Source organism: Aulonocara sp. 'chitande type north' Nkhata Bay, linkage group LG11 (assembly GCF_057382095.1).
Source record: "Aulonocara sp. 'chitande type north' Nkhata Bay isolate Kocher_YH1m ecotype deep benthic linkage group LG11, A_spYH_male_GT1.1, whole genome shotgun sequence".
Lineage (NCBI taxonomy): Eukaryota > Metazoa > Chordata > Actinopteri > Cichliformes > Cichlidae > Aulonocara > Aulonocara sp. 'chitande type north' Nkhata Bay.
In genome coordinates, this window is record NC_141354.1 from 25,208,379 (window position 1) to 25,223,633 (window position 15,255).

Here is a 15,255-nt window from a genome sequence, read left to right on the forward strand (position 1 = left end):
GGGCTTCCGTAGTTCTCGTAGTGGAAGAATGGCCGTCTGGATGTGGCTTCGCTGTGTTTTAGGGCCTCATCTTCAACGAATTCATCGTTCCCCGGACCAGTCTCGACCTGACGGGAGATCGGGAAGGAGGGTACGGATGTGTACAGTATTTTGCATGATTTTTAAAGCAGCTGAGTGCGAAAGATTGAGCAATAATTAATCCTTTCGCTTCCATTTAGCTGCAGCTGCGGCCCGGAAGTGTCAGGTGTTTGTTATTGAAACCCTGCAATGCAATGACATTTTAGAAATGAATGAAAAGACAAGAACGCAACGACACGCTTTCCTTGGTCTCGTTGTGTTTTGTTTCGTCTCGTCGTCTAAGGAGCGGTCATTTAAATTCAATCTATCTTCGATGATGTCAAACCGCTTCTGCTAACGCTAGCCAGGAGCCGAGGAGAACCCAGGAGGAACGAAACAGAAACAAATAAATTGAATAAATATATTAAACTCAAACAGGGACAATTTAAAGGCATAAAAACTGTAAAAAGCATTTGGGAAGACAGAATTGTAGAATACATTCTGTCTTCAAATTATAATGCTAACAGCTAAGCTAACGTTTGCTAACTTGCATGAAATTAACGATAGATCGAATAAGTGATGCGAAGGAAATGACACCGCAACCACAAAAGAATGAATTAAAAGTATCCCTAGAAATTAAATGAGAGCTGGAGATCTAAAGAATTCGACGCTCAGCATCGAATACATACACTTCTACATAGACTTACACACTTTATTAGGTACACCTTGCTAGTATCGGGTTGGGCCCTGTTTCGCTTTAGTTCTTCGTGGTACAGATTCCACAAGGTGCTGGAAACATTCCTCAAGGATTTTGGTTCGTACTGTTATGACAGCTTCACGCAGTTGCTGCAAGTTTGTCAGCCTTACATGCATTATGTGAATCCCATTTCACCACATCTCAAAGGTTTTGGTTGAGCGGGTGGTAGGTCGTTTGAGTGCAGTGAGCTCATTGCCATATTTAAGAAACCAAACTGATAAGGTCTGAGTTCTGTGATATGGTGACTGCTGGAAGCAGCTATCGGAAGAAGGGTACACAGTGGCCATAAAGGGATTGACATGGTCAGCATCAATATTGGGGTAGGCTGTGGTTTTTAAATAAAGCTTAGTTAGTCGCCCAAAGTATACCAAGAAAATATCCCGCACACTCGAGCCGGTGCAATTTCTAGCCTCCTTTTCTATTCTTAGCTGATAAGAGTGGCACGTGGTGTGGTCTAAAGCAGCTGTAGGCCATGTGTGTCAAGATTCAAGATGTGAACAAGATTCAAATTCAGCAGATGGTCTTCACTTTGTTTACATGCCTAAATAGTTCTACCTGCAGTTGCACCTAATAAAGTGGCCATGTTACTATATGTGGTGATGATTGAAAGGGAGAGGGAAAAGATCAATAGGAACAGATGTGCAAAAACAAAGCAGTGAATAATATATCCAGTATGAATATGTACAGATGTTTACGTTCATGAGTACAACTTTGTGTTCACCTGTCACACAAGTGTGCAGTTCTATAGAGCTAATGCTTCCTGTCAGCAGAGGCGAATGAGTGTGTTGGAAATGTGAATGCAGATTGATACTAATGCTATTATCAATTTTGCCTTTAAGTCAGACTAAAGCAGTTGATTAGCTTTTTGATTCCAGATCAATTTTATCTTTGAGTCTATGATCTGTAAATTGAGTAAAACGAGAGATGTGCAGATTAAGATGTGCAGAAGGTCCACAGTGACATAAATGTGATGTCACTGTTTTCCAACTGTCAGAAAAACATGTTGTTATTGATACGATTCCTGAGGGCTGGACAATTTGGAACCAGCACTCGGTTTCCATACTCTGTGTGTAATGAATAATAGACAGAATAGGATGTTTTGTCTTTTATGGGGAGAAATCTGTTCATTGACCACCTTCATCTCACTGTCTGAAATGTGTTCAGCTTTTTCCTAATGATTGTTGCAGCCTTGTGAATGACTTTATTGATCCTGTTGGCATCTCTTCACCAGTAGACCACAGACTGCTTGAAGATCTCTAGTTGCATACATTGACTGAGCTGAGCTTCCACAGATGATCCTGGTTCCATATATTTCTGCCTACATTTAGCCTTTGCATTCAAACTTTAAAAAGCAATCAGCAGCTTTGCAAACAGCTATAATAAGAAAGGTAGATGAATAACAAAGATGCTGCCTGCAGTTTCTGTGTGCTGTGAAGAAGGTCATTAAGTGCTCAGCAGGTATTTGTGCGTAATGTTAATGTTCAAATTTGACCATTACCTTCTCAGTCTTGTTTACATTTAGTAGCAGTTGATTCCTGCTACACCACTTCATAAAGTTATCCACCAGTTCCCCAACCACCACCACCAAGTCATCAGAAAGCCTCTGCAGGCAGCATGATTCAGAGCTGTAATAGAAATTTTAGGTGTACAGAGTGAACACGCATAACTCAGAACCTTTCTCTTTCTATTAATAACTTGATTTTACGTAACATCAGGGAAACTATTGATGCATGATATGATCAGTATTTCCTTCTCTTTTGCCAGGGATGGAACTACCAACCTAGGGGTCTGGAAAGACACACTGACAGCATTCTTGGCTGGGTCAGTATTATATCGTAATGAACTGTATAGAAAGAAGTAGGTGGAGTTAAACAGAAGTAGATTAAATTAATGATTAGTGATTTGTTTATGATTTCTTCCTCCAGGCTTCAGCACTATGGTCTCTGTCCTACTACAGCTCTCCTCTTCTTCTTTGCTATCTTTACAGGAAAGGTAGGCTGATTCATGAATTGTGTGACTACAGCTGAAATTATTAGAAATGTTAGTCAGTGTGTTGATTATCTGGTTAACTGGAATTTAGTCAGCAGCCATTTTTTATAAGTGATTAATGGAGGAAGTGTCCAGTGGGAAGGTTATTTTTGTAAATTTGAAATTATTTCAGGCATTTGAAGCCACTGCCTCGGGGTGTGGGAATGTTTAATAGACATTTTCACTATTGTTTGATGTTTAAAAGACCTGAGTTAATCTATAGATTGGAGTAAATAATTGCTAAATGAATTGATAATAATTGTTATTTGTGCCAGATATGTTGATGCTCCAACAAGTTGCAGTTAAAAATGAGTCAGATGATAATTTAGTGAATATATTATAATACATTGTGATGATGATGATGATGATGATGATAATAATAATAATAATAATAATAATAATAATAATAATAATAATAATAATAATAATGATGATGTTATTTTGCTGGCTCTGAAAAAAAGTGAAGCAAGTAGTTTTTGTTTGATGCACAGTAAAAATAGCTTTGAGCATCACTTTGATTATTTAATGTGGGAATTTTTCATTGTTCTGGTTTTTTCTACATTACGTGTTTGTTTTTTTTAAATAGATTCATATAATTATACCAGTCTCTTTGTCCAGTTCTGTTCCTTTGTACTCTCAGTGAAAAATGGCAAATTAAAAAAGAAGCACTGAAGCCATTTTCTCATTCTTTGTACTTCTAAAATGTGAGCTTCATGGGTTTAGTGAATGTCGTTTTCAAAAGCTTTAGGACCATTTTGGGGTTATTTATAATTTGAAACTGTGACTGAAGGTAGAATACATGGTAATTAATCTAGTGTAAAGACATAGATATTATGAGAAGTGGTTATGAGTACAAAATGTGAACATTCTAATTATTCTCTTAAAGAAATGCGAGACTTCAAAACAGGTGCATAACCTGAGAGAGTCATATTAAAAAAATAAACTGGAGCACTGAGAGTGCACGGAGAAATAAAATAAATATTAACTAAAGTTAATATATTGATTTTACCCTTCTGTCCTCAAATCATAAGATTAATGATTTTTCTAAAGCTTTCCCTGGTTAGATGCAATAACAGTGTTTACCATCTATGATATCCGACCCTGCAAAATGAAGAAATGTGGTCACAAAAAATTAACAAAAAGGCGTTAATTTCAGATTTTTAGGGTTTTTTCAGATGCATTTATGGGTTCATGTGTATCTCAAAGAATATTCAAGTTTTTACTTGTAATTTAAGATTTGTTTTTTTTATTCACTTGATATTTTCTTTTAGGTTTTACTACAGAATATTACCTCCTTCTCACTGCTATTTTTTCATTAATTTGCTTAGAATGGTTTCAAATAATCATCATCATAATTTCCACTTAGACACATGTGGCCATATTTCTCTTTCTGCTGAGAAAGGGGGGAAAACTACCATTAGGAGATGTACTTAGGAACTGCTGTTCACATGCATGTGGGAATAATATAAAGCTAATCAACTGAAACACCCAGTAAGACTGTGCATCAAGAAAGTAATTGCTTGAGGTTGTGTGTTACTCCTTAGTGTAAAGTGCTTATGGTATTGATTTATGCACATGGTTGTAGGGTAGCTGTCAGCTTGTGAATCTTTTTATCAGTGCTTGTTAATGAGCCTCGAGTCTGGCAGACAGATGAAGGGGTACACTATGATGGTGTTTGCATCACTGTTACTTTGTCTGTCTTTAGGCTTCATCTGTAGCAGTAAACTGGTTCCTGTGAGTCAGTATGTGGGAACTGTTCTTGTGTGTCTTCTTGGAGTGGCCTGTCTTAGAGGTGAGGCTGCTGATTTGAACTCGCTGGGAGACGATGAGTAATTCAGTTCATTCATCTTTCGAGATCAAAACCAATGCTGTGTATGCTGCATGCCAATAAGATTTTATTACCATTGAGACAGTTGAACAAGGTCTACACCCACGAGGCATACTAAACGTACCCTTGAGGATTTGCAGTGAAATGTGTTTTGTGTCTCACATGGACTTTGCTATAACTCCATCTGTCTTTGCTTTCCCCCTGCCTCCCTTTGCTCTTTTCATTTATCGCCAAAGGGTGGGGGAGATTTAGGAACACTGATTATGTTCAGTTTATCACAATTCTTGAGGAAACCAAGAAGAATCACACCCCAGCAAGCAAGGTGAGATCATAGCAGCTGAACTCAGAAGCTCAACATTAATACTGTTTTGAGAATTAAGAGAGATAAATGACTAAGACATATTTTCTGCTTTCCTTCCAGAAAAAACTGAGATGCTATGACTTTGACTTCTCACATTGGCCTTTGGATTTCAGCTGGACTGAAGTCAGCAGTCCGTAAGTTTGTTTAATCTGTAGTGAACCTGAGGTCGCTGCTTTTCTCTTCTCTGCTTATTTTAAATATATGAATTCAAAGCACTGGGTAGTACACTGGATGAATACAGCCACTGAATGTCAAGTGCTTTGTGGCTCACTTGATTCATTGTAAGCCTTTGACTACCTGTCTGACAGAAAGCTGTCCAAGGCTGGCGTTTCTCTGCTGAGGCCAGAGCCCAGATTAAGAGGAGCAGCAGACAGTGTCCTCCACTCTGTCCGCACTTTACCATGCCACATCATCAGGTAAATGCAGAGTTTGTGTTACATCTCTTTTCCACCTACATGGTGTCTGTGCTGGTACTGATGCAGGCTTGCCTGTTGAGATCCATTTCTGCATGTTTAAGAATGGATTGTTAATATCACAGCAAGTGGAAATTTGGGTAATTTCCATGGGCACATCGGGTGCAGCCTCTGGCAGTAATTGATGAATTTTGTGTGGAAGACTCTTCCATAAAAAATAATATCTTTTGTGGTGAAAATGCCTGGACCCAACACCACATCTGTGGAAAAGGGGTAACACTGATCAATGATTTGTTAATTGCAACGCACCAATGGAGCACCAATGGAGCACAAACTCTTAACCTTAGGCATCCTATTCCATCCCCTTCAACCCTTTTTTTTTTTTTTTTTTTTTTTTTCTGAAAATATTTTTTAGCCTGTTAGCAGTTATGCCACAGTGTCATTATCTGTCTTTGTCTGCAGTTTTGTCATTGCCCACACGTTTGGGAGGAGGATGCTGTACCCCGGTTCTGTGGGTTTACTGCAGAAAGCCATGAGACCAATGCTGCAGCAGGGTCAGGCTAAATTAATAGAAGAGGTGGGAAAGAAGCATATTTGGTTTCTCATATAGAGTATAATAAATGCACACACTCAATCATTTTTGTCCCACTTTGTCACAGTTTGACGGCCAAAGAAACAAGCTGGTGGCCTGTGACGGTAATGAGATTGACACAATGTTTGTGGATCGAAGGAGAGATGGGGGACAGAATGGCCAGACTCTGGTAAATGTCTGCAGTGATTTGTTATTTTATGCCTTGGGCTTGTTCCAGGGTCCGACATCATTTCTGTCGCGTTGGTCACGTTACAGCTGGTTCTCTAATTCTGCCACAGGTCATCTGCTGTGAGGGGAATGCAGGCTTTTATGAGGTGGGCTGCATGAATACGCCGCTGGAGGGTAAGGAATGCTTTACTTTCCAAGAGCTGAAATATTTTGTAGTGACATTTAAATTTCGTGCAGTGGGAAATTGTCGCAGTTATAGTTCAGTATTGTGCTGATGTACACTGTAGGTGGCTACTCTGTACTGGGCTGGAATCACCCTGGCTTTGGAGGCAGCACGGTAAGCAGTGTTGGTAGATTTTTTTGTTTTGTTTTTTTGTTTTTTTTATCATAAAATAGGTCTACAATGTATGTGCTGCATACTGTACTGCTGTGTGCTTGAGTTAGAACAAATAAACAGCTCAGTGGAAAATACCAGTATGTGGAAATTCTAGTTGTAGCCAGGGAGTATTGTTCAAGAGGAACGTGTACACTCCCATTAAAGATAAAATCATTTGGGAGGTTACTTAAAGTGTCATTGTTTATGTGTAGGTTGAGCCTGTTAATTTAGTCATGCATGATGGGCGGGTTTTTTTTTTTTGTTTTTTTTTTAAACCTGTATTTTCCTTTCAGGGAGTGCCGTTTCCCCAGAATGAGGCCAACGCCATGGATGTGGTGATCCAGTTTGCAGTACACAAACTGGGATTCAGCCTCAGCGACATTGTTATATATGCCTGGTCTATTGGAGGATTCACAGGTTCTCAAAGACAAGAACAACACATGCTAATTTTTTAATTTTTTTTCCAGTTTTTTGTGCTAAAAATTTTTTTTAATTCTAACCTTGAATACCCAGAGGTAAAAATGTAGCACCCACGCAGAGCTTCAGGATACTGTAGAGTAATCTTAATTTCACCTGTTTATTCTGACCATGTCAACAAACATGCTAATGTTTCAGCCTCATGGCCCTCGTCAGAGCATGGCTGGAATAAATCGCTAAAATTAAGATTAGTCAACCTTATCCTGAGGCTTTGTGTGTGCGCGGCACTCTCTTTAGCTCTTGGGTATTCAGCTGAAGTACAGAACATGATCAGCACTTTAATGTTAAGTGTGAATTATGGTATGTAGTCCCTCCTCGGGCTTATGTTTATCCCTTATCTGTGTTTTCTTCTCTTTTTTTTTTTTTTTTTTTTTTTTTTTTTTTTTTTTTTGTTCCTCTGTCTCTTTCTCTTTTTAGCCAGCTGGGCAGTGATGTCATATCCAGAGATCCAATCATTAGTGTTGGATGCCTCCTTTGATGACCTCCTGCCTCTGGCCCTCAAGGTCATGCCTGACAGCTGGAGTGAGTCCTAGATGTTAAAGATCTCAAACTCTATGTAGCAACTTTTTGTAGAAGTCAGTAACTTGAGTGTATTTGGTCTCTTTCAGGGCCGTTAGTACAACACACAGTTAGGCAATACATGAACCTCAACAACGCTGCGCAGGTTCTTAAGTGAGTGGGACAGTCTGATTGCAGTGACACTAATCATGAAAAGTCAAACTCTGAATCACTGAATGTTATGTAATACAGCCGCTAACAATAGCAAAACTACATTTTTTTTAGTGGATTGCTCACAGTTGTGTGGTTGATGATTAACACAAGCGCATGCAACTCTTTGTGCAGATACCAGGGACCAGTCCTGCTGATCAGGAGAACCAGAGATGAGATCATCACCACAACGTAAGTCCACACATGTCATGGAACTTATAAAGTCCTTCAAATGGCTCAGCATGGCAGGTTTGCTTTTTACTGCCCAGCCCACTGCAGAAATGTCCACACATGATGCAGTCAGACCACAGAAAGTTCAGTGATTGCTGGTGACATGAAGTGGGCAGGTTTTCTCACCACTGGGGTGAGCAATTAAAGCAACTATCAATGAGAATGAAGGGTATTGTTGGTTGACATGAGATACGGTTACCTAGGTAACCAGAGCTTGGAATATCTGGTAATTGCATCAACCACCAATGCGTGACAAATAAAACATTTCCAGTGTGGACTTTCCTAAGCGGGGACTTTTTTAGGGGAAGCTGGATTTAGAGAAGGAGAAAGAAAGCGCTAAATGACATCTCAAATTAAAAATGCTCAAAGATGAAGGAGATGGGGCATGTCTAGTTACCCCATATCAGTTTCCCAAAACCTGGGAAGATAAGATAAGATAAGATAAGATAGAACTTTATTAATCCCTCGGGTGGGTTCCTCTGGGAAATTCGACTTCCAAAAAAAGCACAGCAACGACCGAAGTTACAGTTACAGAACTGTTTTATATATATATATATATATATATCTCACACATACACACACACACACATATATATAAATACAGAGACAAATATAAATAAAATATACAAAGGGGATAAATAGAATAAATAGGAATAAAAAATAAAAATACAAGTGAATTGCACATTTCAAGTATTGAGTCTATTGCACTGTTGACTATTTACAAAAAGTATTGCACAAGGTATTGTACAGTGAGGTGAAGAGGCACTACAGCTTAGTTGTTCCCCCCTCCTTTGTCCTCCTGTTTCCCCTCCCTCTCCCCTCCAGAGAGGAGTTAAACAGTCTGATGGCGTGTGGGACAAAGGAGTTTTTAAGTCTGTTAGTTCTTGTCTTGGGGAGAAGCAACCTGTCACTGAACAGACTCTTCTGGTTGTTAATGGCCGTGTGCAGAGGATGCCCAGCATTGTCCATAATGTCCATCAGTTTCTTTAATGTCCTTTTCTCTGCCACTGTCACCAGAGTGTCCAGCTTCATGCCGACCACAGAGCTAGCCCTCCTAATCAGTTTCTCCAGCCTGGATGAGTCCCTCTTTGCTGTGCTGCTCCCCCAGCACACCACAGCATAGAAAAGTACTCCAGCAACCACTGACTGGTAAAACATCCTCAGGAGCTTCCTGCAGATGTTAAAAGACCTCAGCCTCCTGAGGAAGTACAGTCGGCTTTGGGCTTTTTTATACAGGTGCTCTGTGTTGCATGACCAGTCCAGTTTATTGTCCACCCACAGCCCGAGGTACTTGTACTTGTTGACCACCTCCACCTCCTCCCCCTCTATCTGAACTGGCAGTGGACCTTCTCTGGACCTCCCGAAGTCCACAACCAGTTCCTTAGTCTTTGAGGTGTTGAGTTGCAGGTGGTTTGTGTGACTCCATGCGACAAAGTTCCTCACCAGACTTCTGTACTCCTCTTCCTGATCATCCCAGATACACCCCATGATGGCTGTGTCGTCTGCAAACTTCTGAATATGGCATAATTCAGAGTTGTAGCAGAAGTCAGAGGTGTACAGGGTGAAGAGAAGAGGGGACAGCACAGTTCCCTGTGGTGCTCCTGTGCTGCTGACCACTGTGTCAGACGTGTCAGATAGTTGGTGACCTGGACACACTGACACACACAAGTATCTATAATATATAATTATTAAGTACACTGAATTATCACCCATAGTATACCCTTACTTCATCCATAGAATTTGCTACAGAGGTGGGCATTAACATAGTGAACATAAATATTCATCCCAGAGTCATCCTGGGCATGCTCTATGCTCAGGGACACTACAAGAAACCTACAGAGATACTACAGCTCGGACTTGTAACATTTAACTTGCTGAAGCCTGCAAAGTTGAGTACAATTAGAAGAAGATTGAACAAGTGTGGCTTGTTTGGAAAGGTTTGCCGGGAGAAAACCTCCCAGATGCCTGCAAAGTTGCATCTGAACAAACAACAAGACTTCTGGAACAATGTCCTTTAGACAGATGAGACCAAAGTGGAGATTGGTGTAAACCAAACACGGCATATTAGCACAAACACCTCATACTAACTGCCAAGCACAGGGGTGAAGGGGCTGCTTTGGTCTTGTTTTGCAGACACAGAACCATTTTGCCTTGCAGTCATTGAGTTGTAACTCCTCTGTTTTCCAAAGTATTCAAGAGTCAAATGTGAGGCCATCTGTTCTTCAGCTAAACATGGCTGAAATTGGGTTTGATCTGAAGCACAGCAGCAAATCTACAGAAGGATGGTTGAAAAAGAAAATAATCAAGGTGCTGCAATTGTCCAAAGTCCAGATCTCAATCTGATTGAAACGCTGTGGCAAAAACGTTAAAAGAGCTGTGGACAAACAAACACCCACAAACTTCAATGAACTGAAGCAAAGCTGTAAAGAAGAGTGGGCCAAAATTCCTCCTCAACGATTTGAGAGGTTGATAAAGTCATGCAGAAAATAATTAAAAGAAACAAATAAAAAGCTCAGGCTCCAGACTGCTTTAAATACAGCTTCAGGGTTTTTTTCTACTCTTAGGTCTGTATAATAGCAGTGACAGTGGATTCTGGTAACGTGGCTGACTCTCAGGCACACAGCTCTGGCTGTGAGTACAAGATCCCACATTAAACCCTCCTATTTAAGCTTCACGGTTGTGAGGGACAGTCATTCAGAAGAAAGTTGATTAATATGGATTAGATTGTAAGTAATATAAAAAAAGATTTTAACAATTGTGTACCAAGCAAACAGTTGTTTATTTCCACAGCACTTCCATAATGTAGTTGACGAAAGCAAACTCTCACAATACAGAGAGAAGTAGAAAGTTCACCCTCAGTCACAAATTGACATATTTCTTGGATAAGCAGTAACCGGAACTTCTTACTTCCTTTGGTTCGGTTCATTACAGTTATGAGATAGCTGTATTGTAGATTTCTCCAGGGAACATGAATGCCAAGGTGAGCTTTTGACTCAAACTGCAGAAAATATTCAGTGCAGCGATATTTGCTGGTGGTAGACTTCCGCAGGCACAAGCATTCTCCACTGCAACCACTGAACATCCAGGGTATGGACATTGAGGCTGTGGACAGCTACAGGTACCTTGGTGTTCATCTGAACAACAGACTGGACTGGACTCATAACTCAGACGCCCTCTACAGGAAAGGGCAGAGCAGGCTGTACCTGCTGCGGAGACTCAGGTCGTTTGGAGTGGAGGGCCCACTCCTGAAGACCTTCTATGACTCTGTGGTGGCTTCTGCTATCTTTTATGGCGTGGTCTGCTGGGGCGGCAGCATCTCTGCTGGGGACAGGAAGAGACTGAACAGGGTGATCCGAAGGGCCAGCTCTGTTCTAGGATGCTCTCTGGACCCAGTGGAGGTGGTGAGTGACAGGAGAATGGCGGCTAAGCTGTCATCCCTGTTGGACAACGTCTTCCACCCCATGCAGCAGACTGTGACAGCACTGAGCAGCTCCTTCAGTGGGAGACTGCGGCACCCACGGTGTGGGACGGAGAGATTTCGCAGGTCTTTCCTCCCCACTGCTGTCAGACTCCACAACAAAGACTTTAACTGAACAAACACACACATCCACACATGTGCAATAACACTAAATGCAATAATCCTTTCTGGCATCGTTGTATTTTTACTCAGTTGTATATAGCATTCGTATTCTATTTTTATCTTATTGTATATTTTTATTCTATTTTATTCTACTGTATATAGTATATTATTTTATTCTATTCTGTACAGCTGTGTACTGTATTTATTCTTATTGTATTCTAATTTTTGCATCATAACTTTTGCACTGTCCACTTCCTGCTGTGACAAAACAAATTTCCCACGTGTGGGACTAATAAAGGTTATCTTATCTTATCTTATCTTATTTGATTTGAAGCCCTTGCACCGGGTGTTTCAGTTCAGTTTGCCTTGTAACCACTACAGGGAACGTGAAAGGAAAGTCAGTGTTTGTTACTTACAGCATTAAAAATCTGATTAAAAATCAGTATTTATCTGATGATGATAACTGTCTGGATTTTTCACAAGTTCCTGTGCTTTTAGTCCAAACTATTTCCAGTAATAACATCCTGTAGTCATGATTTCAGTGAAGGTTATGAAAGTTTTGTGTCTGTGAATGGATTTGCTTGCTTCTATTTATTTTATTGTGAAGAAATATTATTTAAATGTGAAAATTTGTAATGTGATGAAATGTGTTTGATTAAATATATGAATAATACAGCAGTCTGAGTGAAGACAGATTCAGATGGATTTAAAACACAAATTCTTACAAAGTTGCTACAGGATGTTAGTTTAACTACAAAATCTTAAAGGCACTCGGCAGTCTTACTTTATATAGGAGTACAAGCAGAACACCACCAGTTGGCAACTAGTTGAGTGGAGTCTCCTGTTGCAAAGAGACCCATCGAAGGGTTGCGTTTAACAGCGCAACCCTTTCCATATTGATTGCAATCTGTTGGCGCTCTGTCTGCAGATAAATTAGACAGCAGTTATTTGCAAACCTTTAGAATCTGTCTGAGTGTGATTGCAGTCAGTCTGAGTTGGATCATCGTTGTTTGGAGATAGGTTGCCTCCTGCAGGGTGACCTGTGCAGTTTCCTTGTGATTGTCCTGCAGTCAGTAGCACCAGCCACGCCTATGTTTCCTCGCTGTGAGGAGAGGCTGTCGTCACATTTTTACTCTATTCATATTTTGTTGTTTCACATGTAGTTTTAAAATAACCTTTTTATTTTTTTTTAAGTAATTAACCTTTGAGTTTTATTTTGCATTTCAGGGGTCCTGAGGACATCATGTCTAACAGAGGCAATGACCTCCTGCTCAAGCTGCTACAGTTCAGGTTGGTCTCTTAGTCTTCAATGTTCTCATTGTTCTCGCTGTTCAGTCAATTTGCACTTGAGTAATACACTTTTTAACTGGCGATATCATTTTTCTGGACAGGTATCCCAAAATAATGACAGATGAAGGGATCAGAGTAGTCAGACAATGGCTCGGAGCCTCCAGTCCATTAGAAGAAGGTATGTGGCACAGTAAAAGGTGTTATTGTAAAAGTCTGACTCCTCCTTTTAAACATCTAAAAACTATAATTCACATTTCCTCTTCGTGATGGTTTCCTTGGACAGATCTTGTGTTCTGATTACTCAACAAATGATTCAGATTGTGTTGCTCTGGCTGAAAATCTTCACAGCACAGATCGTTTGCCTCAGGATATTACAGTAGACCTTGTTGAAAATTTTACCCCAAGGTACAGAGTTACAGCGCACAACCTCGTGTTTGTAAAAACGATGATCATGCACCTGTTTACACCTTCAGAATTTGTACAATGCAGAAAACCTTTGTTTTGACTCGGAGGTCATTTAAATTAAATAGGTTTTTATTGTTTTATTCATTTTTATGGGTAAAACTTTTGATAACTTTATGGATTTGTCACATTATGGCCAACCCTGCATGAAATTTTTACTGGAGGTGCGATCCGCCCAAAAACTAAAGTGATTAAGTTTTGAAAATTGATAACCTGATCTGGGTCCAGGAGAGATGCATTAATGTTGTGAAATGGGAGAAAATTGGGCAGATTCTGCAATATAATCATAAATACGTTAAGAACGAGTGAATTTATTGTAGAGGGAATTTCCAGCCTTGTGGTGGTTGGACTCGGACATCTACAGTTATGCCCTTAGGTATTTAAACAGTTTGCACACTTGACAGGAGATTTTGAATCAAACAATCAAAAAAGCACGCTTACCAAAAGTACTGTATCACCTGTTTTCAGATGCTTAGAAGTAATTGGACCAGTGGTTTACAGTTTCATGGCCTGGTGAGGCCTGTGCCCTTCTTATTAAGTGACCATTAAACCAATAGGAGCTGAAGTTATATTTGGTAGCGTTTTACTCTCAATGAGAAGACCAGAGAGATGTTTATAGACCATCATTAGACAAAAACACAGACTCATCAGAGGGAATGTAAACTCTAGAAGTGGTCAAATAAACAATCTGATTCTTTCTTAAAAAGAAGGAATGCACTCACCAGAGGTAGGCAGATCATTGTGAAGATCTATAACCAAGAGGGGCCTTTGTGAATGTAAATACAGAGGGTTTACAATAAGGTGCAAACCACTGGTTACACACAAGAACTAGTAAGGACATGTGCACAGTCCTGAAATAAAAAGTCTGAATGATGGGAGGAAGAGTAAACCTATGGAGAAACAGAAACTGCTCGTGATTTGAAGCATACCATGTTTTCTATAAAACATGGTGGAGGGAATGTTATGACAGTGTAACTAGGTCACTGATGTTTGATGTTTTTGTGACTGCTGACTGCTAGAAATGGCAACATGAACTGGGACGTATACAGAGCTGCAGATTCAGCCAGATGCTGTTAAACCGATCAGGTAGCACTTCGCAGTGCAAAGGGATAATGACCAGAGTGGTTAAATCTAAAGAAATTGGATGGCAGTCATTTGATCTCAACACAAATAGAGCATCATTTTCAATTTTTACATGCAACTCACTGCAGCAAAGAGCCATAAATAAGCAGTAACTAAAGGTGGCTGCAATTATAGGCTTGGCAGAGCAAGGTAGGAAATACGGCATTTAGTGATGCCTATGGTATCTGGACGGGTACTAACTGAATGTAAAGGATTTCATTAAAGTATTATACTTTGTCATTTTACTTTTGAGCGTTGGGAAATGAGGACAGCGTTTTAAAGTGGCTGTTATTCCTTAGCAGTAAATGCAATGTATTTTAAAAACAGCTTGAATTCAAGCTAAGTCTGCCCTTCACTCCCAATCCAAGCTACAAAATTGGTGTAATTGTCCAAAAACATGTGGTCCTAAATGTATTCAAAGTGTAAATTTTGGCTATATTTAGGACACCAACTTGCTCGTAAATTTGTATTATTAACTGTATAATAACACCAGCTCTTTGTCTGCAGCGTCTGTGTACAGTGGCTATGAAGTGGACGACGACTGGTGCGTGTCTGTGCTGCAGTCCTATCAGGCAGACAGAGATGTTTCGTTTCCATGGAGTGTTGGTAAGCCCTGGGCTGCTTTCACATTTAAAAGGCAAATAAACTCCCCACAAACATAAAGTGTTTTTAATACGGTCTGATGCACTGTTAATGTTACCAGGTGAAGATATGACTCTAGAGGGAAGGCGGCAGCTGGCTCTATTCTTGGTAAGGAAGTCATCCGCTGTTATCAGTGTGCTACATCTCCGTGAGAACAGTTATT

General features: G+C 40.1%; 1 protein-coding gene across 1 annotated transcript in view; it reads left to right on the forward strand.

Annotated features, from left to right (window-relative positions):
- abhd16a (abhydrolase domain containing 16A, phospholipase) overlaps positions 1-15,255 on the forward strand; it is a 16,864-nt gene continuing 1,609 nt past the window's right edge. The window contains exons 1-19 of the mRNA XM_086311342.1: positions 1-130; positions 2,579-2,635; positions 2,740-2,806; positions 4,548-4,634; positions 4,907-4,992; positions 5,092-5,165; positions 5,340-5,447; positions 5,907-6,021; positions 6,104-6,205; positions 6,315-6,378; positions 6,492-6,541; positions 6,874-6,997; positions 7,475-7,579; positions 7,666-7,729; positions 7,901-7,957; positions 12,804-12,866; positions 12,968-13,044; positions 14,958-15,056; positions 15,154-15,200. Coding sequence (XP_086167468.1) covers positions 29-130; positions 2,579-2,635; positions 2,740-2,806; positions 4,548-4,634; positions 4,907-4,992; positions 5,092-5,165; positions 5,340-5,447; positions 5,907-6,021; positions 6,104-6,205; positions 6,315-6,378; positions 6,492-6,541; positions 6,874-6,997; positions 7,475-7,579; positions 7,666-7,729; positions 7,901-7,957; positions 12,804-12,866; positions 12,968-13,044; positions 14,958-15,056; positions 15,154-15,200 — 1,548 coding nt within the window. The 5' untranslated portion in view covers positions 1-28. The remainder of the gene's footprint in view (positions 131-2,578; positions 2,636-2,739; positions 2,807-4,547; positions 4,635-4,906; positions 4,993-5,091; positions 5,166-5,339; positions 5,448-5,906; positions 6,022-6,103; positions 6,206-6,314; positions 6,379-6,491; positions 6,542-6,873; positions 6,998-7,474; positions 7,580-7,665; positions 7,730-7,900; positions 7,958-12,803; positions 12,867-12,967; positions 13,045-14,957; positions 15,057-15,153; positions 15,201-15,255) is intronic.